This window comes from Stigmatopora nigra, chromosome 11 (assembly GCF_051989575.1).
Source record: "Stigmatopora nigra isolate UIUO_SnigA chromosome 11, RoL_Snig_1.1, whole genome shotgun sequence".
Taxonomy (NCBI): domain Eukaryota; kingdom Metazoa; phylum Chordata; class Actinopteri; order Syngnathiformes; family Syngnathidae; genus Stigmatopora; species Stigmatopora nigra.
The window spans coordinates 12,175,863-12,201,020 of record NC_135518.1 but is presented as its reverse complement, the minus strand read 5'-3'; the positions used below and the strand labels follow the sequence as shown (position 1 = coordinate 12,201,020).

General features: G+C 39.5%; 1 protein-coding gene across 4 annotated transcripts in view; it reads right to left on the bottom strand.

The window, feature by feature from the left end:
- Positions 1-25,158, bottom strand: part of il1rapl1a (interleukin 1 receptor accessory protein-like 1a) — a 139,565-nt gene that overhangs the window by 37,239 nt on the left and 77,168 nt on the right. For all 4 annotated transcript variants that reach the window (XM_077727589.1, XM_077727591.1, XM_077727588.1 and 1 more), the window contains exon 6: positions 5,700-5,774. In XM_077727589.1, the coding sequence (XP_077583715.1) occupies positions 5,700-5,774 (75 nt within the window). The remainder of the gene's footprint in view (positions 1-5,699; positions 5,775-25,158) is intronic.

Here is a 25,158-nt window from a genome sequence, read left to right as displayed (position 1 = left end):
CTATTATTTCTACCATCTTGATATGACTTAATCTGACCTCATTATCAGAGCTTGTCTTTCAAAAAACAAATATAAATTCCATAGTCTAGACCACATTTAACTTTTTACAATGTTAACTGACTGCCTAACTGAAAATCATGTCATGACCCACCCCTAAAAAAGAGAAAAATACGAGTAAAGGAAAGGGATTTCGATCCCAATGAAGATGTCTATGTGGGCAGATAGAGAGCATAAAAGTGACAAGTAGCAATTCAGAGACAAGACCACGGGTTGAGCCCTTTGGAACTCTCCAGAGCAATGTCAATTTCAATTTCACCCTCTTGCCACGGGTAGGTGACATGCCACAGCTGTGGCCAAGACACCAAGCTCCCAATGAGTAGACAGGAGTGGCGTAAAAAGATTGGACGGCAATGTACTATATGGGAGAGCTGGTGAGGGAAGAAGAGGGCAGTTCACAATGTTCTTCAGGAAGCCGTCAGATCCTCAATGATTCAATCTGTGAGGGTCAGGGGATGAGATGATGAGGGCAGGAGGGAAGAAGCCTACCAAGGGATTTTTAAGAGTCAAGAAATATGCCTTGACGGCTCACAGAGGAGAAAAAAACATTCTCTTTTCTTTATAAATTGAGCTCGGGATACTGATATGAAATAATGTACATACTGGAGGCTAGAGTTCAGTACTTTTAACCATATTACCGTATTTTCACGACTATAAGGCGCACCGCATTATAAGGCGCACCCTCAATGAATGACATTTTTTCCATATATTAGGCGCACTGTATTATAAGGCGCACTGTCTATTTTGGAGAAAATTTAAGACTTTTAAGTGCGCCTTATAGTGGGGAAAATAGGGTAATTGCTATTGACTTCCAGGTATGAAGTACTCACTACTTTACAGTCACCTCTAGAGCCAGCCATTGTGGATGTTTTGGATTTTTTTGTATAAAATCTTGCAGTAGGGGAGGAGCTATATGATGGAGGATTTTGTAAACTAAGATGGCATCTGCATATTTAACAGTATTGTTTCAGTTCAGGCGTTCGTGTTTTTTTAATATCCGACAGTGGTGTTTTTTTGTTTTTGGTTTTCAGTTATTTCCATATATAAGGCGCACTGGATTATAAGGCGCACTGTCTATTTTGGAGAAAATGTAAGACTTTTAAGTGCGCCTTATAATCGTGAAAACACGGTATGTTGAAAGGAGCTGATGTTTTGTATTGCTTTTAGTGAATGTATTTGTTATATTTAGCTAAAATACGCAAGGATGAAGGTGTCACATTTCTTTTTTTAACAGTATACGTTTGCTAAAGAAAGCAAAGTAGTGTAAAAAAGGGGTTAAGGGCAACTACTAGAGATAAAAGCGCAATATCCATCTCATTTTTTTTCCTCTGTTCTTGGAATATTACAGCAGTGGCCAATGAGCAATAAAGTGCAAAGCCGTAGAAGGCGAATGGCAATTTAAAAATGTCTATTAGGGTTGTTAGTGCTACTTGAAAATGGCTTTTGGGAAACTTGGAACGGGGGAAACAAGTCAACACGTCTCACACTAGCGGGTGGGAATTGAACGCCAAGGTTGACATAAACATTAACCTTCCTGCAAGTCGCAGCCAATCTGTAGATTTGCTGGGATCTATTCTGGCGACACAAGCAAAACTGCTAATTGCCGCTTGATTGAAATGAAAAATGTGCGTTCGAGGCATTGGCGTTCTGACAAGGAAGAACGCCACTAGTGCATTGTGGGTGTTACTAAGATAGAGATGATAAAGATAGATGGGAGCCATACGAGGGAAATCAGCCATCTTCTAAGTTGAAACGTCTATGCAGATGGCAAAAAAACGTGAGCGTGGCCATGTTTGTCGTCTCTTTCTCTCGCACATTTGTGTCCCGCTCTGTGAAATAATCGAGTTTCATGACTTTCCGCTTGGCTGAGTCCATCTGCTTGCTTCGGGGGACAGTCAAGTTCTCAATCAGTTACAATTATCGCACTGTTTGTCAGTAAGAGTGCGGAAAACACATACTGATATTAGCGTGTAAGTAGCATCCCTCAGTTCATCCTCTAGGGGAGCCAATGAAAAAGCATCTGATTGGATATCAAAATAGAAACTCTTACTATCTTTACTTAATCAAAGTTTTTGGGGTGGAAATAACCAACAGCAACATAAAATATGTAAGCATGTTGTCAACATGTGAGAAGCCTATGATGACTATTGCTATTAATATAATTTAGAGATGTATATATTGTTTATTTTAAGGTTTTATGTGAAATTCTTCATTTTAGAGGTTGTATCTATGTTTGGGCAACAACACGAAGCTAAGAGATGGATGCTGTATTAACTGTATTAAAGATAATTATATATACTTCATACTAAAAGACCTGTTTGACTATTTTAACAGTCATTCAAGTTGATTTCTTTCCGTCACCTTGCAATAGTACTGGCGACCTTCTACTGTATTAGAGCGACTGCTCCTTTTACGACATGCTCAATGGCTAAAAGCAGATAAAAAACGACAGGCTTCCTGTTTTTCCTGATGGGCTATCGCTATTCATCTTGCTGTGAGTTCCATAGATTTACGTAGTTCCCATCTCCTCTCCATCCTTCGTTCCTTCCCTCATCTCCACCATGTCCAACTTAAAAGTCCTGGCCAGCCTCGCCTCAATCAGTGTGCATTCTGGCCACCGTAAATCTGCCACGGCACCCCCATAAAGCTGCCCGGGGCGTGACTCGACAAATATTAAAGAAGAGAGTCTGAAATAAACAAAATATAAATACCAGCAAGACAACTAGCGTGCAGACTAGACTAAACAACTCTGTTGTCTTAAATTGACCCCGATTGGTGACATTAAAAAAACTACTGTACGTTTTATTACCCTGCAGTTTAATCGTCGAGATCTTGTGCTAACCTAACCTATGCCTGCCACGTATTTTAATCTGTTCTGTACACAAATATTAGAGGAGCAAAAAATTCAACCAGAGTTCTTCCCGGAAAAAAAATAACGAGAAAGCACAAAGTGAGATTTGGTGACAGCCCTCCAGGCGCTTTAAAGATATTAAAATATATATTAAGGTCGAACTGGAGATTAAAACGAAAATATGACTCAAGAAAAGAAGAAGCACACAACATTGTGTAAAAACTAGCTCAATTTAAAGCAAGACATTGCCTCCATATAATGTACACAGTAAGAAATCCAATTCCAAGTCTATTCCTTCACTTGTTCAACGATCGATAAACCAAATGAGCTGTTATGGCTAAGCGTGACTTTGGCATTCATATGCGAGTCATCGTAATATTAATATTGGTTGACTGCAGAGGACATAATTGGACAAAATAGCAACACTGGGAAGGATGATTTGTTTGTGTTATTTATATCTAATGAATACAATATAAATGACAATGTCACATTTTTTACAAGTCCATAAAAGATATTCATTTAACACACAATTAGTACTTATGAGTTCCCTTGTAACGATGCCCTTCGACACATGACAATGACATTTTAAGTGATTTAAAAAGTCACCGGGTCGTTTGGCTGACAAAGTAGTGACGGCCTCAATTCTAGATGATCACAATCTGACTACAACGGGTCCTTTGGTCAAACAATTTGAATCTGCAATGCGGTCAACTGGCCTTTCCATCACTTTGACTCCCGACGGCCAACCGGTGAAAAACAAGAGTGTAATCTCACTGGAACTTTGCTGCCGCATTGCTCACGTTGTTCTTATTCCCTTCCCGAGAGCCTCCAAGGCTGACACCAGATGTTAAATCAAGGCGAACCGACGTAGACAAGGACGAGGTACATCTAAAGCTGCTGTCGGGACTACGGCCAAATAGCCTGGCACTCGTACTGACCAATAGCTGAGTATTTGTACTACTACTGCACCCTGGAAAAATGCACGGTGCAGCAAATCAACTGGCATGTCCATTTTTTTTCTAACACTAGCTAGCATCAAAGAATGAAGACACCGACTCATTTAATAAAATGTTTTTCCGTGTCCAAGCCGTGGCGTTTCATGCGATGTAAATGGACCATGACCGAGCAATAAGTCTGATTTCTGTCAAATTGGAGGGTTTTTATTTATTGTTTTGTTCCTGTTCCCCTTGATGTGATTCTCGGTTTGATTTGAGACTAATGTTAGACATTTCGCTCCATTTCTTCAACAAAGAGAAGCGTTACTGATGGAAGAAAATTGCTACCTTAGCTTCTCTTTCTACCAACTGAGTGGACAAACTAAAATGTCGATGGCTTTGCGTTGAATTTGACAAGCGATGTTGGTGACAAAATACACAGACAATGACAATGCTACACTCTAGACATTCTTTCGTGTTGTACCTTTACCTGCATATCCTCAAAAGGGTTGTAGGTTTGACCCTGAATTGGTCCACAGCCAATAGACATTGACGACTCTATCACAATGGCACTGCAACCAAGTGGGAATCAAACCCAGACTACTAGCATCAAGGTCAGGCGGAATAACCACTACACCCACAGGTATCTCCTCTGCATACAAATGTATTCCATATTACATTCCACAATGGACTCTAGACTTTTAGCCCAACCAAGAGTGCCACTTTCAAAGCAACCAATCATACGCTTGTTTATCATTTACTGTACAAAAAATAAAACGGCACGCTTATGCAACAGTCAGGCAGAAATGCAGAATGCCTCGTTCCCAGACACATTTTTATAAATATCGTCAGATGCTGAAACCAGAGATAGCCTGCCTCGGTTGTGTAATTTCACAGCAGTGGGTGGGCGATCACTCCAGATAACCGAGGACATTATTTGGATAGGAAGCATTACAAGGTCAATTTTCCATCTCCCTCCTTTTGCATTACATGAGCCGTTTATTTTATTTTATACGTATGCGACTTTTAATATTTTAATTGGAGATGAAGCAATTCTGTACGTTACTACAGCGACGGAAGCTGCCATCGTGCAGGCTAGTCATGTACGGCTTTGCGGACATGTGAAACCAAAGCTGTCAGTTTATCAACGGCCGCAATTTTTCACTGTTGATCAGACAACTTTGCTTGCAGCTACCTGCTCCGCCCACATTGGAATCGTGAGCTGGGAGACAACTAGCCTAGCTAATTCGCGGTGAATCATTGTCTTTGTCTGGACCCTACCTTTCTCTATCTACCCCTCCCTACAGTTTCTAAACAAACAAAGGCCAGCATGATGGAGATGACTTGTTAAATACTGCTTTTAGTTCAATAAGTAAATGTTTGTTTGCTTATGGGTCCGATGTGTTTGAAATTTGACGTTAGGCAACAGCGAGGTGTATTTTGGACTGAAGCGTAAAGTAAAAAATACAGATTTAAAATGCATTGAAACTTACCTGTGAATATTGTAGTAGTAGTATGTAATATTATAGTAGAACATCATCAATTTGTCTCGGTTATTTTGTGTTCATCGAAAATAATATAGCCTGAGAGAAATTTTGGTAACGTGCAAGTAGCTCATTTTCATTTTCTGACCCTGAATTGGTGGCTAGCCAATCACAGTACGTCAGTTTTAATTGTCTTCCGCCAACATCAGGTGATAAAATGAGAGCTCAACCAAGAATTATGCTTCATTTTTCCACAATTCAGGAATCAATCAATAAAAAATATCAACCTATCATGACATCCATCCCTCAAAAAACATCTTTGACTACCAAATACACTGACTTAGATACTAATACAAGTATAACAAATCTTACCTAGCTGTAGCTCCATGTTGCTAATCTTGTTTTCCGAAGGGAACAGGATCTTGGGCGGCTTGTCGGTCAAAGGGGCTGAAAAATAGAGGCGACACGCTTTAACATCCTGAGGGTTCGGCAAGAGAAAAAAAAAAAAAAAACGTAAAGTCCTTTCCTCACTATTGGTATTCAACATTTGTCCTGCAGACATTTGCAAGGGCTTTGCAATTGATCTTATCACCGTCTTCATTTTCTATACTGCCAATCCTTTTCAGAGTCATGGCAGGGCTCTTCCACTTGACATAAGTGGAAAATAAGACTACATCTTCAGAACAGTGGCTGATCATTGCAGGACAATTGTTAAATGAGGTTGGTTTATAAATACATGCTTGTTTTTTTATATGTTGTTTCCACAGAAGCGTTTTCAATTACTGTATTTTCACCAATATAATGCACAGCACATTTTAAGGTGCACATGAATTACACATTTTTTTCCATAAATATAAAGCACACTGGATTATAAGGCGCCCTGTCTATTTTGCAGAAAATTTAAGACATTTAAGTGCGCCTTATAGACCTGAAAATATGATAAACTGTATTCATTGTTAAAATATTTCCGACAGTTCACTGTGACAATGCTTGTTCGTCAATGTAAGTTTCTGTTTTCTGGCAAAACTCTAATTCATAGCAGTTTATAGAAATATATTACATTAAAATAGGTAGTTGGTTGCATTGCCGTTCATGAGATTGAATTTACAAATGTTGTACTAAGTTGCCACACATGGAAAGTATATATTTAGCAACATGCAGAGTGTCCGTCATCATCACATTTCTTCCACTTCCACACACACCAACATTTTTCTTTTGGCGTATGACGGAGAGTACACACCCATTTGCACTTTAGCGGTATAAAAGAAAAGCGGGTATTGAATAAAACAGACGACTCCCGGCAGCATACTTTTCAGGGACATCTAATTATGAAGCGTTGAAATTGCAGCAGCAGCGCTTTTAGGCAAAGCCCCCCATCTTCCCTCCCCCTCTAACCCACCCAACCAACCACACATACCCACACAAAATAAAGAAGCTTCCTCTGTATATGTCCTCACAAGATCTCTTCTCCGGACTTATTATCGAAGCTCACTAACAAGCGTTCAGAATTTTTTGGGGGGAGAATAACTCGACAGCTCTGTCCGTGTTTGTTGGTCTATCGAAAAATAAAATGAGCTGTACGCGATAGGTGGCTGGCGGGAAGAAAATGTTGAGCGTTTCAAAGCGTTTCTGTTAAATCGTTGTCGGTTATTCCAGAAGGGAAAAGCAAGAGAGATTATTTTTTTATTTTATTTTCTCAGGGGCGATTGCACCTTCTGGTATGTAAATAGCCGGTTGACGTTGACATGAGGGGCGGTCACAGGCTCTTGGGCACAACTGTTTGCACTGATAATAGGTAATCGGACAGCACACAGATACACTTTTAATTACACATCAAAGTGGTTTGCATCATTACACAATGTGTGATCCTACAGTGAATTAATGCACTGGGCAAACAAATGAGGACAAGCTGTTGGGTGGACATAAAGGGGAGGAGGGAGGATGATGGCGACTGACCGGTCGATAAATTCAAGACTAATCAATCAAACGGTCAAGATTTGTATCAGTTAGTTAGTCAAATTGATCACTATTTTGCATTTGGGTCAAAGTGGTTCCATCCAATGGGGGGACTGAAACTGTATGGTAAGTAAGCTAAAATTTAGACTATATTTAGTTACATTTCTCTGGTTTAATACTAGATTGAGCTTGTTACTTTGACAATGTTTCTTGAACCTGCAACTATAGAATTTCAGTCATTTGTTTGATAGATATAAATGTATCTAGGACTGACTGGCGACCAATCTTGGGTCTAGTGTGCCTTAGACATACATCTCGGCGCTTTAACCCAGAAGCAAGTTCGCAATGGAGATCTGTGAAGGACGCTTAAATAGTTTTTGATTCCAGTGGATGGCTGTCAATCAAGATAACACTAGAGATGTGCCATAATTGATGTCTTCTTTGTATTGTTTTGTAACTATATTGAAGTATGATTATTAATGAACCTAACACTGTATTAAAAACAAATAAAAATAATTTTAATGGTATTTTTTGGTCATTTTCTTGTTTTGATTTACAGTCTCTGGACATATTCTTGATTCTAAAAAAATTGTTTCAGGTGTAAAAATCTGATTTTGACATCGACTTTACAAATAAAAGTGCAAGGATTTTGTCTTGATTTTTCTTAACGAGGCTCTGAGGGAAAATAATGGACACGCCTGATTTATCACATTTTGTAGCAACAATTAGAATTGTTGTTTATTTTACCCGGGTTTGATGTCTTGAGTAAGGATGCGCATAATCGATTAACAAATGTGAAATTGATTGAACCAAGGGGTGAATAGAACTCCTTTCAACTCGCTATAAAATTGTACCACGTATAGCATATGGGGTAAATATTATGGCACTTTTCATAAGCTGAGAAGCTCAAAGTCAATTTCAAGCATTTCAAACAGTTACTACTAACAATTCAATTTGTAATGATTATACTGGGAAATTAATATTTATAGACGCCTGTTGAAAACAAGTCATGACAACATAACTATTGGACTTTTTCCATCTTTAACTGAAAGTAGAATTCACATTTTGCAAACCAAGTATTTTTTTTGCAAGGTGACACAAACTATCTCTGCAAAATCTTAAACACTATGACAATGGTGCTGATTGCGATTCTATCTTTGCATGAATATGGCAATCCTTGGGGTAGTTTCTGTTAAAAAGGGAGTTTTTTTCTGGAGATTTTGAATCCCAACCTGAGAAAATGCTGTTCTCTGCCAGTTCCCTTTAAGTGCAATGTACAGTATATCCCAGTAGTGTGTGCAGGCATCCATGTAAATATGCTAAAACCAGAGTATAGCTCTGTATCAACAGTATAAGTGTTATGATCAATCATCCACAAGACCATTAGCGCACAGTAGTGGAAAACCCTTGTGGACTTTCTGGGTGAATTGTTTGGAGTGGTGGACTGAAGGAAAAATGTAAATCAATGAAAAAAAAACAGTCTCCATTTTTTGGGGGCCTAAATTCGTCCATTTTTTTCTATCTGTAGTCCATCAGTATTTCTACCTAAATACTCAGTTTAACACTTTAACGCCAATACGTGCATCAGCACTTAACGTCCTTTTAAGAGCACAAATTGCCTCTGAAAAAGAGCCCTTCAATAATAGCGCAACATCAATTTAACATGATCTCAAGTTAGCGTCCAAAGGCAAAGAGTCTTCCACAAATAGTGTCCATTACGCTTCATTGAAGAGAAAACCTTGGAGGGGAAATTGAAGACGTTTATTTACACTCCTTCCCGGGATGATATTTAAGAGAAAACAAGTGAATGCAGTGATGGTACACATTAGGAGGTACAATTAAGCAGTAGGTGGATACGAGGAGGGTTTTGGAATAAGAACACAGCCTGCGGTTTTACAGAACAATGGGACGTCTAAATGCGGCACTCAGGTAATTCATACCGGTATTAAATTGCCGTTTTACATGAAGTCGAGCAGCGAATTCAACTCTTTCTCTGCCTGGAGTTCTTTTTTTCCTCTTTTCCGACGGCAATCAATCAAACAATTCAATCCCGGCGGCGAAATTTCATGATTAAGTTGTCTGTTTAACCCCTTTTTTTTTTAAAAGGTATCCCGTCGTTGGGCGTTGTTTCGCAAAATGACTTTTTCTATTGGGCGCAAGGTAAGAAAGATACAGATATGAGTCAGCGTGCTCTGGATGCTGTTGCCTTGGCAACTTGGCAATGGCTGCAGGACAGGGTCATAAAAGTGAAGCTGCACAATGAAAATATATTGCTAGCGCAGGACTTATTAATTGTATCACAGCTCTGTATCATAAAGAAAATCTGCTTAATCTTCAAGTAAAGAACATTTAGCATTTTTATTGAATTATAGGTGAAGCAGATTTGATGGTGAACAATTTAATGACGGCTACTAACTATGTACATTCTTACTTTCCCTGTAATTTAACATTTTCCAAAAAAAAACACTGGTTATGACTGAATAATATGAAATGACTACATTTCAGTTCACTAATATCTCTAAAATTTATGCACAGGAATGTCCACACCAGCGTCAAAAGATGGCTAATTGACTGAGTCATATTTAGAGCCAAAGTAGTGTCATCAAGACATGCGTTCCATTGGTAATATCTACAGCAACAATCGATTCTGCACAACTGGCAGAAATTTTGCAGCTCATCGAGTCAATTACGTTGGCCATCCTTATTGGTAATGATTTGAAAAATGTCCTTATGACTGTGAGCTATGAAAAGACAGCAACTGCGCCATTGATTTGGAATAAAACGAGTAATGACACACACTAAGCCAAAATTCAAATTGCTTCGCTCTGCTCGTTTCCGGACACACAAAAAACGTAGTAAAATTCTGGCACGCTTTAATCATTTTTTTGGTACGATCCAAGAGGAACGAACTGTGACACAATTGGTCAGTTAGATGGTTATCCCGTCAAATTGAGAGAATACAAAAATGTACTCTATAGATATACACGTACCGTATTTTCACGACTATAAGGCGCACCGCATTATAAGGCGCACCCTCAACGAATTACATTTTTTTCCATATATAAGGCGCACTGTATTATAAGGCACACTGTCTATTTTGGAGATAATTTTAGACTTTTAAGTGCCCCTTATAGTGGTGAAAATACGGTAATTGCTATTGACTTCCAGGTATGAAGCACTCACTACTTTACAGTCACCTCTAGAGCCAGCCATTGTTGATGTTTTGGATTTTTTTGTATAAAATCTTGCAGTGTGGGAGGAGCTATATGATGAAAGATTTTGTAAACTTAGATGGCATCTGAATATTTAACAGTATTGTTTCAGTTCAGGCGTTTGTGTTTTTTTAATATCCGACAGTTGTGGTTTTTCCTGTTTTTTTCCCATATATAAGGCGCACTGGATTATAAGGCGCACTGTCTATTTTGGAGAAAATGTAAGACTTTTAAGTGCGCCTTATAGTCGTGAAAACACGGTACTATTTATTTACACGGATCACCGAATGGATGGCAACAACAACAAAGGCAATCGGGAATCTATAAAACGAGCGAAAACTATTCTGAACTGAGCCCTGTGTGCGTCACCATGCATGTAAACATAATGAAATTTAGGAGAGACGAAGGGCATGGAGAGGGAGACAAGAGGAGAGAGAGAAGCAAAAGCATACGCTGCACATTAGAGGCTGTTGTGAAGGCACATGAAAAGAAGCTTGTATGCGGGTGTTACCACTGATGTTCAAATGCCTTGGAATCAATGCTAGCACGTTGTGGGAATTATTCCAACAATCCTGGAGGTCGCTTTCTTCTTTGAAAAGACAGGGGGCAAAAAGGGTGCTCCAGAGACAAGAATAGGTCAACGGACAATCGATAGACAACTCAACAATACCTTCTTTCAGCCAATAAACTAAAAAAAATGAGAATATTCTATGCATAATGCAATGGAGTGCATTCAATTGAAGGCCAAGTACAATTATTGTACAAATTGCAAAGTAGGAGAAAGTTATTATGTAGAGCATATCATGAATATTTCTGTTCTAAAATGAATAAATATATCTCTCCAGATACCTGGAAAGAAATATAGTATATATAATAGATCCTAAAAATATCAAATATTTATGTAGACTAGTGAAGCCGAAGAATGAGAGCATAAAAGTCAAGAAAATCGAGAGAGCTCATTTTATCACACAGGGACTGACTATCTTTTCGATACTTCTTCAAGATTTCTATATAGTTTGTTGGTAATTTTAATTTCTGCAGCATAACATATTGGCAATAAAATGTATACACGATAGGGAATTCTAGTCCGGGAAGATGACAGTCAATGGTTTTCTCTTCCTGGCGCTCAAGCGTGACCCAAGTGAACATAAATAGCACAGACAATGGTAGTTGGATTGATTTTGTTGGCATAAATGAATAAATGATGACTCTGGTCTACGCAGAAAAATGTAAACAAGCGCACCAGCGAGCTAACATGCTTCCACCAATACATAAAAGATGAGTGGAAAACAGACGACGATGGAGAGTAACTTCAGGAAGGAGATCCGTGCCAAGTACATATCGTTGTTGCTTGTCGCCTGTGTGCGTTCACTTCTGCAGTTGCCTTGGTAACGCGCTGATAGATGTGCCATATTTTTCACCTGTCACTGGATATTAGTATTCTCGACTATTATTCGGCTGGGTTGTGTCCCCTCGTCTGCCCCCTGGTTGCATTTGATCTCAATTCATCTCTAAAGAAATACTTTTTGTCCTGGCAAACTTTGCCACTACACATTTTCTTAGGTTTTACACCACTGGACATCACTCATGGTGTGTTTTGCTACTTTACTACCTCGAAATCACATTTTTTTCTAAGTCACCTGATTTTTGAGAATCTACCGACACCTAGTTCCTTATCTAATACTGAACAAATGCGTCAAAAACTGGAAAAAGTACAGCTACATGTGTTTTGCACCGGGCTATTATGATAATATACATAAAGGAGTAATTAAAACAGGACAAAAAAACTCAAATTTCGAAGATTTTAGCTATTTTGCTACATTTTTTCCCATTTTTCTATTAAATTTGTTTCAATAGTGTCAATATTTATATCACAATATCATACTAATCTAGCTGTTATTGCTAATCAAGAGGAAAAGTTACAAAGTACTTGTGTCAATACTGTAAGTTTAAAAAAAAATAAAGTTATTCTGATCATAGGCATAATGGCCTTGCATAACATAGAGTGAGATATTTAATCAACTAGAAAGCCTGTACCTCACAACTATGATGTCAGATTAAGCACCATCTTTAATAAAAATATGCTGGTTGAGCTTTTTAATATTTTCAGTGGCGCCAGTCCCCATGCTAATTTCCCAAAGAAAATATGGCAACATCTCTTCTTACGAGAATCATACCATTTCCGACTTTTTCAGCCTGCAGACACTATTCAAAGAGCAAACACACACACACACACCGTCTAATGACTTTTCACTATCCAATGGGTGATCACAAATCCAAAATACTCCTTAATCCTTAGTACTATCCAGTGCGGAGATATCCGCTAAGCTCTTTGTGTCAACTCCACAATGAATACACTGTTTTTCTGGTCATGCGTTGAGGGGAGTGAAGTGGGAGATCAATACAGGACACATGTTAAACAAGCGCAAAGAGGGTCATAAAAACATCTCTGCGGGCAATGATGAACAATAAGCTTTATTATCTCTTGGCCATCTCTTGAAGTGGGCTGTTCAGAGCAGGAGGACACATCGAGGGGGCTAGCAAGCAAAACAGGTGGATTCGTAGGATTAACACAGTCCTGGCGCATTATGAGCAGCTTGTTTGACCTCAAGTCCAAATGGGGTGTCCTTTCCTTTGCAAAGTCTCATCAAGTGCGTAGCCAAAGATCGCTACAAGCATGTCAACACGCCACCTGAGGTGACAGATCCAGCTAAGACCAGCGTGTTTATACAAAGTGAGTAGCGGACATGAAGGCTCACCTCGTTGCCATCTGCTACACCGACCCGGCCGGGTACTCCTTATTGGTCGATGTGACACTCAAAAACTTAAGGCCACATGCTATGACAAAATTTTAAGCAACTTTACGTCGTTAAGGGTCAAAGTCAAACAACTTTATGTAGTCTAAAACTAAGGACGGTAATTGAACAAATCGGGTTGTACGGAAGAAGGGTTGACTGGTTTTTAAAGTATTATTATTTTAACAATTCAGTGCAATATTCTTCTCTGTCTTCTGTGTATTTGAAAGTGTAATTACTGAATGTAAAAATGAAAGAAATGACTTTTATCAATCTAAAATGATATAATGGCAATCTTATGGAGATAGCTATTTTTCCCATCAAACAAAACAACAGAGGTGGCACGGGTAATTATCTCGGGTTACGGATGTAATTATTCCCAAGCAGACGTTAAACAGTTAAGTGCTGCACCTACTCAAGCACGTAAACAGTCTTTCGAATGAATTAAAGCATGCAGTCTTACTGCGTGTCGTAAACGGCTTCCCTAACGATTATTTTACGTTATGTGGACATGCTGTCTTTAATGCCGATTAGAGTTCCAATAGACTCTGACATGGCTGTTGCATAATAATCTTCAATTCCAAATGTTGCTAAGGAACCAGGACATTTGTCTTTCCAAGTCCAACACTGTTCATAAGATCTTTTAACGTTTGTTTTACTGATGTCTTCTAAAATCTCGAGTGGGTGTAGTGATGTCTCGATCCAACACTTGGTATCGTATCACAGCTACTAGTAAGACTACTGCTCTTTAGGAAACTAACGATAGTAAAAATAAGCAGTATTAATATTTACATGACTTTTTCTTCTTTTAAAACCATCGGAATCCAATCAGAATTTGAAAAATTGGATCCAAAGTAAACGAAAACAGAATCAAGACTGTCCAAATCGTGTGTACCGAACCACATCGTTATCATCGTTATGTTATCCCGCAGAGGAAGATTATGTTTGCAAGCTCATAAACGATAAATGTATGATCATCTCATTCATAATGTAAATACATACAGCCCACTTGAAAAAGGTCATAAAGTTAAATGGCACTCAAAACAGCTACACTGAGCCATAGCATACAAATGAAATAGCCAAATACAACTAGAAAGCCACGAGTTGTTGACCCATCTATTAAAGTATTTCATCTTATAAAGCTTTAAATGGTAAAAACCAATTGACATCTGTTTTATTTTGTGGTTTTCTTGTGTAGATAGTGGCAGTTGGAAGCTAATCTAGTCTATAGGATGCCATTTTTTGGCGAGTTTGCAAAATGTGGACAGCATTCCAATATATAAGGTTCCTGCATGTTTGCATGGATGCCACTGGAGAGCTAATCTCTCAGCTAAATGAGAATCACGCACTGGTCCACACATCCCGCGGCTTGAGTTTATTTAATGTTCTGCCCTTGGAGAAAAAGAATTGTGGCGGTAGGGAGGGGAAAAAAAAAACGTCTTCAGCATTGAGATTGCATCGCACAGAAATGGAGAGAGAAAAAAAAACATGCATGGGCTGAGAATTGTTTGTCAGCAGAAGTAATTTCCCCAGCAAACCAAATAATTATGCACTTCTCCCTCAGAGCTGCTTAAATGTTAATTAGCACTCTGGATTTTTTTCTTTTTTTTTTTCTTTCACAGGGCGGCCATGTAATTTAGAGTTTATTCAGGTAGCAACTTAAAGCTGAGGACAGCGTGAACTGTATTTCAATGATTTAGGATACAGATACTCTATTAAATAAAAGGGATGATGAGATTATTGAATAAAATGTCCAATAGACATAATAATTTTTCAATATGAGCAAAAGAACAGAAAAAAATGGAGTTTGAGAACCCTAGCTCGAAATTGTCAAAGGATTTAAATGGTCGTGCAATGGACTGTTGACCAGTGGAGGTTATATCCCATCCATCATCCCATGTGAGGAGGGTTAAGCTCCAGCTCACACATAGAAAAAAAACCCTGAAAATGAAATGGTGTCGCTACAAGTACAATATTGTCCAAGTTGTATTTGAGGAGGAGGAGAGCGGCACTGCGCATTTTGGACAAGTGAAGGTTCACTAAAGTCCCAAAGGGGCTAAATGCTAACATACGAGGACAGTCCAGAATAAATTCCACGTAAGCCAACGATTGGTTCGGCTCTTCATCATCAACGTAACCGAAGTGAGGATCTAAATCGTCTGTGAGCGACGGCGACTAAAATGAAGCCAGTCACTTTACAAGCTGCCAGGCTGATCGCTGCAAATCATGTGTGTTTGTTTCCCCCCCTGATTCCCAAAGCCAAACGATGCTCTTCTCTCCCGGCCTTCCAAGACAGATGGAGATCATTAGCTCCTCTCCTGCCGCCTCCCTCGACACTCTTTCCAATCTGTCACATCTAAACCATACTGCGAGCGCCATTTCTCCCACCCCAGCACCCTTTTCCATCTCTCATAAGTCCCGCCCCGTACTCGGTGACAGAGTCCAAACCACGTCGCCCAGATTTATGTCTAGTGACGTGCTCCGGCACCATCTTGCAACTTTCACCTCTACTTCATCACTCCCGTCTAAAGCCAGTTATGGCACTAGCTTCCCAGGGGGGGAGGGACGGATGAGAAACTATCTGTCGGATCTTTCAATGAACATGACACCCTGAAAAGAGCGCAAAACATTGATGCATGGCCACGGATGTCCTTTAGCACATTCCCAGAATTGTCTAGAAGGAATTTCTTAGACAGAAACTGTGGTATTTTCAAAATTACAAGTATCCCAATGCAGTTCTTGGACATGATCTTACAAAATGATCAGAAGATGATGATAACTGTTGTTTCAGTCCACTGCGGTATGTTATCTCTCTCAATAAATACCTCCTATTTGCAATTGGGTAAATGGTGACTACTTATTTACGTCAGTAGACCTATTGTGTACAGCATACACATTCTGGGTATTCTGTCTTTGTATTTCTATCATAGTCTTTTTGAAATATATACAAAGACCTAAAAAACTGCCTGAAATGTCCAACCATGTGAGTTCAACATAGGCTATGGTTTCTATTTGGTTTCGAGTAAGCCCAATAGAACTCAGGTGGATTTGTTTCTGGGTCTCAGGTGGGCTAGGAAGCCTGTATCTGTCCCACATCAGTACGATCTATTGGCTTGACTGTCTGTAACACATCATCAAAACAACCCCTCTGCAAATTTGCCGCCTCAAATCTGCAGTTACCTACCTTGCACAGAACCGAGGGGGGTGTCAATGTAACGATCCACGCCTTGCAGAACCAAAATCCCAAAGGTAATTAAAATACATTGTCAGTGTTGGTATGTGTCATGCAAACTAGTTTTTTTGGACAGGCACAACAGCATGCATTATGGGATTGCTTATCACAGAGGTGCCATTCCACTTGTTAACGTTCCAATACGACCTGGGAAAAAGTAACAAATACGTACTATATGTCAAGTCAAGCTTTTATCGGGAACAAAAATGGCTTTAAGCCGAAGGTAAAGCTGCAACATCACCGAATGTGGCCCTGCGAGAATATTGTAACTTGTGTTTTTTTGGATTATGCACAACAAAATTTGATCAGTTTGTTAAGAAATTTCGAGTACTGAACACTACACCATCAGGTCATGCACTTGATATTTCCGTAAAAATCCCCAAGAATAGATGGCAATTCCTTAATGTTTTAGTAAATGTTGTAGTCGATGGATTTATGAGTAAATGACTGAGGATAAAATAAACACTTGGTGGAGCTTGATTGTTCGCAGTGTTAACAGTTATGTGCCTGTTTGCAGTGTTGAGAAGTGCTAACAGGACTCCTGCTGTTGTGCCTGAGCTCGCAACCATCTGGACGGGATCCATCACATTCTCCTGTGTGTCCTCAGTGGCCCTGATACGGTGCAAAAAAACTATGTGGCATTGTGTAACACAGCCAAACAAGGTGAAAGGGATTTAAATGAAGGGTACACCAAGCACAATTAGTGAAATATGAGGAAATAAAAGACCCTTAGGGTAGTGAAATTCACAGAATGTAAAGAAATGATACTAAGAGTCTGATTTTATTGCACTTGAAAATAACTCTAAATGTCAGCGTCAAATGGCTTTCCGATTTAACCACCTGTTAACTTCCGAGATATAGGCTGGCAAAGAGAAACGCCAAAGCTTTTGACAGTAATGCCCGCTATGCAGAAAGTGAGTGTCTTTACAGGGAGGCTTTGATGCAGGTGAATCTCATCCTAAACATACTTAAAGGCAGTGTATGAAGTGTATGGACGTGTGTGTGTGTGGTTATATTGAGTGAGGAAGGAAGACTAGAAGTAGAAGAAATTTGTTCCGCACGTTAGCTGCCACGCTCGGGTGCGCAAGAACAGAAGGTTGGCATAATGAATTTTGGCGTGCAAATGAAATAAAGCCACCCCACCCAAGCAGAGGTGTGAGCTTTTGTGCTGGAGCTCTGACAGAAGGCTAGCATTTAGAAAGAAAAGATGCTACAGAGGAAAGTAGGAATTCATGTTTTTGTTTTGTTAAGATCGAACAACAACATATGAGAGCCTAACTATACTATTTACCTAACCACCTGTTGTTTTTACCTGTTTTGACACACCAGAGAATTCATCTAATTCATCCAGTCATGGATCTTCTGTTGTAAAAACATAATCCATCATTTTTCCAATGTAGCTGGAAAGATTAACTAAAATGTCACTAAATGCTAATACTTACATGACATTCATCTTTTGTAGATTATCACAGGTCAATGGATTAAAAAGGCAAAGTTGTAAAGGGACAATATGTTGTGAGTATAGAACAAGTAAAAGGTAAAAGCTCTGATCTGAGTTCTAAAACCCCCGGAAGACTGTCTGTCTGCACCCTGGTGACGCAGATTCCCTAATTGAGTGTTAATTGGGTGCTAATCATGGAACACGTTCTCCCACAGAGACACCCCGCAGATGTCACAAGATAAAGGTGTACGCATCTCCCATTTCTGCAGCATACGCTACTTGTTGTTCTATCGGCATCTGTTTCCTAGCGTTTAATGACTTACAGTGACAATTGAATACAACTTACACTCCCTTACTTACAAATTACCAAAAAACATCCTTTTTTTGACTATTCACTGATTGGCCAACATATTTTCTTCTCCAAAAACATGACCCTATTTAAAATTTGAAGTTTAGTCACGACACAAAAGCAATTAAACATGTTCATCAGTGTAAGTTAAGAACAATTTGTGTTTCTTGTGTTTAATAGCGGCAATTATGGTCATATTTTGTTGTCTTCTATGTTGTAATGCCATGTCACGTTATGTCATCTCAGTTTATGTTATATCTATTCAAGGAGGTGCACTGCAGTTTCTTTTATTGTAGACAATGGGAGCCCAAAGATAAAGAACACTGCATGTAAAAAGCAGTTTTGACAAGGGCATACAAGCAGCACGGATACTCACTGCTTTTCCCTCCCAGAGCAATATTTGCAGGCTCGTGGGGTTAGCGGGAATCCATCAGTTATGATGCAGGTAATCAGCGTAAAGCCTTCTCCGGCGCACCGCGGGAACTGACGGCTGACGCAGTAAGGGGATTCAAACTCGTGCCGTTATACAGATGGGAAGGAAGACTACTCAGGAATGTTTGGATTCCGAAGAGGAAGGCAATACGCCACAAAACCACTTTCCGTGGTAATGAAACAAGATTTAAATATCGACCGTAGGGACTGCCGGTGGGAACCAAATGACAGGGGAGTGAAGAAAAGAAGGTGTGGGGGCGGAGAGAGACAAAGAAATAAAAGATTAAATTAAACAAGGGAAAAAGGGAGGTGTGATGGAATGAAATAAAAAGAGGTTGGTCACAAAAAAAGCTCAAAACTAGGTTTGACATCTTCATAATGACTACACTTGAATACTTGGAGGTGAATTGAAGATCAGCTCAATAAGATTTTGCTACTCTCTCTTTAATGCCAATGCTTTTGCACTTAACATTTAATTTTTCTACAGGTTTTCCACCAAAGTTTGAATCGGATCCAGTATCTTCTTATATAAATCAAACCACTACGCAAACTATTGAATATCGTTCATTCAAAATTGATGTAAAAGGAACTCCATTCTAAACAATATCCATCTACTTCTTCAGCATCTGCCTAGTGACACAGTTCTATGCCAGTTCTGTTTTATTAACTCCCCAGTTTAAAAAGGAAACTGGCTTGAAACAAACACACCTGCAAGTCCAAAGTGACAACGTAGCTTTGGGGTGAAACAGGTGTACGAAAGTGGATGGCCTCCTTTTCTTTGCAGCTGTTACAGCTGGCCGCTTTGGCACGCCTGGATGCACACATACAGTCGTACAGCTCACACCAAGGGAAGCACAGGTGTACAAAAACAAACAAGCCCCGATCGCATACAAATACCGTATAAATGTTTCAATCCAAGCTGTGTTAACATTGACAGTCACTTACTTAGCATGACGTGACACCAGTGACAATGACTGCAACCTAGTCAGCACTTTTTGTTCTCTTACCGTGCTGGAAAGGTTTGAAAATAGCTCAAAGGGAAAACATCCTGTTCACGCATTATACAACTCATTGCACCTGCATATAGTGACCTAAATACACATTCAGTTTGTTGCATAGACCTACTGTATATACTGTAAATACCGTATTTTCACGACTATAAGGCGCACTTAAGTCTTAAATTTTCTCCAAAATAGACAGTGAGCCTTATAATCCAGTGCGCCTTATATATGGAAAAAACTGAAAACCAAAAAGGAAAAACCACCACTGTCGGATATTAAAAAAACACAAACGCCTGAACTGAAACAATACTGTTAAATATGCAGATGCCATCTTAGTTTATAAAATCTTCCATCATATAGCTCCTCCCCCACTGCAAGATTTTATACAAAAAAAATCCAAGACATCAACAATGGCTGGCTCTAGAGGTGACTGTAGTGAGTGAGTGCTTCATACCTGGAAGTCAATAGCAATTACCCTATTTTCACCACTATAAGGCGCACTTAAAAGTCTTAAATTTTCTCCAAAATAGACAGTGCGCCTTATAATACAGTGCGCCTTATACATGGAAAAAATGTCATTCATTGAGGGTGCGCCTTATAGTCGTAAAAATACGGTAATCATCTGACAAAGGGGCAAGTCAATCATCTGATCAGGATTTTCTAGTACTTGTCATGAGTTCAAGAGAGGCCGTCTGAGACGGGGTACGTTCCCAACAAAGGGCGCCGAAGTGAAGCCTAGATGCGGCAAGAATGTGATCGACATAATGAGCACTTTTGCTTTATAGTATAAGTTTAGCAGCGGCCTATTTCCAAGAAATATGTAAGAGACGATTCTAGCTAATGACAGTCATACCTCAATTGAATACACATATTGTTCATAGACTCGAGGACAGTCATATCTAAGCCTTGACATCAGTTTGTGTGCATAGAAAATAGTTTGTGGTGTATATATTTGGAGACATGCCAATAAAGGCTTGCAGAAACGAGCACAGAATCACTCGTGCATTGCTATTGTAGCCCTTAATTAATTTAGACCATTAAAGACAGTGCCCATAACTTGTAACACTCTATCCTGGCTGCCTGTTAATGAGCACCTTCATATATTTTAATTGATATTGGCCTTTCCAAAGTGCTGTTTGTTCTTCAGGAATCTCATTAACAGGATGGTCATTTCAGCCCTCTGTTTAAATTTCAGCCTTCTCAAGTCTTACAAGAAGGGGGAAGAGGAAGGACACCATGTTGTCTGTCGCACTGCTCTGATTACGCTGGAGTCCTGAACACATTTTTCTCAGCCTGCGAGACAAAAGCCAGGTGGAGAGAGCGAACAAGACAAGGGCTAGCCAAAGTGGAAAATGTCTGCAGTGTTGTACGGAGCCAATTAACTGCTGTAGCTAGATCTGAAACACAAAGGCCGGAGCTTGTTCTGTGTCAGAATGGTCCACATGTATTTTGACTTCATTAAGGGATTTCAAATGAGGGGGAAAGACATGGCTGTAAGTACATAAAGGTTAAACTGTAAGCGGTGCTCAGACGAGTACAGAGCTCCAACTGTTTTACAATGCCTGTAAACATCGGCATTTCTCTGCCTTTACACGGTCGAACAATCGCTCGACAATTTGCTCAGCATCAGTTAATGGCTTTGGAAACGTACTGCCTTTCCATGGAGTATAGTGTTGATTCATTTTCTATTGGGATTGGGCTTGTTTTTTCTGAGTTGTTTGTTCGTTTGAGTTTATTGGAGTTAATTTGAGGTAGGATACCGCCTAGAGCAGGGCTATCCAGCCAAGTCTGGTCCTAGAAAGTCCTTATTCTCAGGATATCTTGCTTTTTACAGCAAAAACTCAACTCAATGTGTAAAAAGTAAACTGTATCCAGTAACAAAGAGCAAAGGAAGGAACTGTAAAGGCATCACCTTGGCCGGAAGACCAACTCCTTCCCGAAAAATCATACAATATGGTCAGGCATTTGTGAGGCCATCCTTTTGTAGTAGATCCATTGCAAGCTGACTGAGGGATAGCACGGATACTTTCTGCAATTGAATTTACCAATTTCAGGGAAAGGAAATATCCGGAAAGATCCTGTATTTGGTGTTTTTCAACGTTTCTACAATGTAATATACTCGTAACAAATTGCAACCTTATCTTTATTTCATGATAGACTCTCTATCATCATGACTAATTGAACACGTCAAGGTTAATTATAATAAAGGAAAAATTAATCTAGTTTCCCTGGGCCACGTTTGAGGTCCGTATGGACATCCGGGGGTGAAGCTCATTTCCAACAAACCTCATGACTATTAGGCAAATGTGCTCATCATTCATTTACTTACTATTCCAGGCTGCCTCGGTTTAAAGTGTCATAGTTTTGTTCATAAAGGCAAATGACAATTTATGTAGTGAATAGAAGGTATTTCACCTGTTTTGTTGTGTAACCATCCCCAATTATGGCTAAAACTAATTGGTTCATTTGAAAGTTGCATCTGTCGACCATACTTTTTCGACTTTTTGGATGTCTCAATGAAATTGACTGTCCCCATTACCCGATTGGCTTAATCTTTTCATACATGAACAAATGAATGGTCTGGAAGTTCCATTAATATGGAACAAAAGGATGAGAAGAGTCATATAAATGTTAATATATACCTTTTCCTTGTGAGGTATGCAATTGGGAAATTCTTCTTTTTTTCCAAATATATATAAAGAAAGAGTAGAAGTGAAAAGATCAGTCATATTTTCTACTGCTTTCATGATACTTCCTCAAAGGCACTGACTTCATTCCTTTTCTAATTGGAGCCATGAACAGGAGCTAATTAGTTAACCTCTACTGCATTAGACACCTGCTCCAAATTAGCAGGGCTAAAGATGTCAAAGCCAAAGAGAAGAGACAAAAAAAGCTTCTACTGAGGAAATTCAGTGAATAAAAAGCACGATGTCAACTAGGTTATTAACTATGCAGCTTTTACTGTCACCAAATGGGACAATTCAACACTTTAGGGCCAAAATCAGAGATCACAATGCTGGGTAAAAAGTGATTAGCGTCTACTATCTCAGCTTTTGGGAAGTTGGAGTCGATTGAGACGTTCTAACAGAAAAGATTTGATTCTGTTGGAGTTGTGACCGGAACGATAGTGACAAGGTCCCCCGTGTGTACTGAGGCCAAAGGGGTTTTGTGAAAGGAAGCAGATGTTGCCTGAGATTATACGCCTTTTTGCATATGACCTTCAAGAAAAACAATTTTAGAACAGGAAACCAGAGCACGTTACAAACACCGATAACATTTGAAAGGGACGAAGCTGGTCCTGGATTCTTAATGCCGAGTAACAACAACTACAACTGAAAACAGCCAAACATCGGCCAGGTCTTAAATTCAAACTTGTGGTATTAAATCCTCTGCATTAAATCTAGCAGAATCCACATAATATTTGAGAGAAAAATGGTTTACAAGGACATTACAAGAAGGTGTCAGCTCAGAGGGAATGATTTACATTTTATGACTAAGAAAATGTGAAGTCAAATAAAGCAATATTGCTTCCGAAGATTATAGAAAGAAGAAGGTACTCGCTTCGGGGGCCCCTGAACAAAAAGTACATCCACAAAATAAAGGTTTAAAGCGGATAATATATTGATTTGGGAGGAAAATAAGCAGCTGAGCACATAAGCCATGCAAGAATTTGGACTAAAATACATGTGACACATACTGAATAGTATAGTTTTAGTTTTTTCACCGCTTCCAGCCTAATAGAAAACATTTTATTGATATAGGAATACTATATAATACTCTAATACCAAGAGTTAGTTCCCTTGTCTAAGCAAATTAAGGTTTTTTTCCAGACAAACATATCAAATGTACTCTCACATTTAGTTTATTATGGCTAAAGGCTAATTCCACCATTCCAGTTTATGGTTTTACAGTGCCTCCAAAGACGGAAAAAGAGGCCCTGACAAAACATTAATCGCCTAGAATAGAAAAAAGGGAAGAAGAAGAAAAAATGGAATGCACGCCCATTAAAAAAAAGGGTAAAACAAGACATGATTGTGATGTTAATTTCCACCCATATTCCTTCCACGAGCAGTTCTATAGCGCTAGATAATGATAATAACCGAGAAAGAAGGGTGGCTGTGTGGGCGGAGCGGGGTAGGTCAGCCAAGATTAATTGTGGGCGATGTAAATTTCATTCGTCACATGCAGATTGATGTCAGCTTTAATTGAATTAAAACAATGTGAGCTCAGAGCCGAGGAGGACAACTACAGAATGGTGATGGAGTGAATTGGCCAACACTTAAAGAGAAAGGGGCGGAGAGGACATATACGCATACAGAGATTGGCTCGCGGGGAGGTAGCGCTAAAGATGACCCCAAACTAATGAGCCAATGTATGCCATCCTATTCAGCTAATATTACACTTTGATGATCAAAGAATGTTAAATGGATTACCGCGTATTCAAATTGCGCTAACATGATCTCCCGGTAAATTCTGTCATAGGTGAAGTGTGTAGTTCTAAGATCGACCTTTCTGTGTGGAGTTTGGATGTTCTCCCCATGCCTGGATGGCTTTTCTCTGGGTACTATGGCTTCCTCGCACTGCCTCAAAACCTGAATGGTTAAATACTCTAAATCAGTGGTCTCAAATCGGTCCTCAAAGGGCTACAGTGGGTGCAGGTTTTCATTCTAACTCATCAAGGATACCTTTTGCAAGTGTAATCAGTTAATTAGAGTCAGGTGCTACTTATTTTAAAGACACCTGATTGGTTAAAATGTCGGCACTGGATCGGTTGGAACAAAAACCCTATGTGGAATCGGTTTGAGACCACTACTCTAAATTGTCCTTGGGTATACTATATAAAAACCAGCACACAGGATTTTACTCTCTACTCAAGTATCTAGAATTCAACTTCAAGTACAAACATCCTAGATGACAGGTCAAATGTACAATGGCAACATCTCACACAAATGAGATAAGTGTGATTTCATTTTCACAGTGTGTGGGCTAGGTGTGCTTACAGTTTGCGTTGAAGTCTAGAAAATTCAACTTCCTGGCCCAAGTCAATGGCACTTATGACATGTCAGGTGCGATGGTATCATGCCTCAGGCTGTGGGTACATTCGACCTTGTGTTCGCACGTCATTTAGACACAGTTGGAGAAGGGTTTCACTCCAGAGAAAAGCCATCATGCTTTTCTCACACCGCACGCCACTCTTATCTAGCCCGCTGCTCTCATATCAGTTTTGACCACTGCCTGGCCAGCCATCCATCCAAGTAACCCCTCTATTCATTGGCTCAGGGACCGGCCATTTAGGCCTTTCTTTAATAGCCTAGCACGAATGTATAAGAGTTCCCCATACTACCGTAGTCAAAGCGTTATTCATGCACAAGCTCACAGGCAGTAACGTTTCATAAGGTCATATGAAGTGATG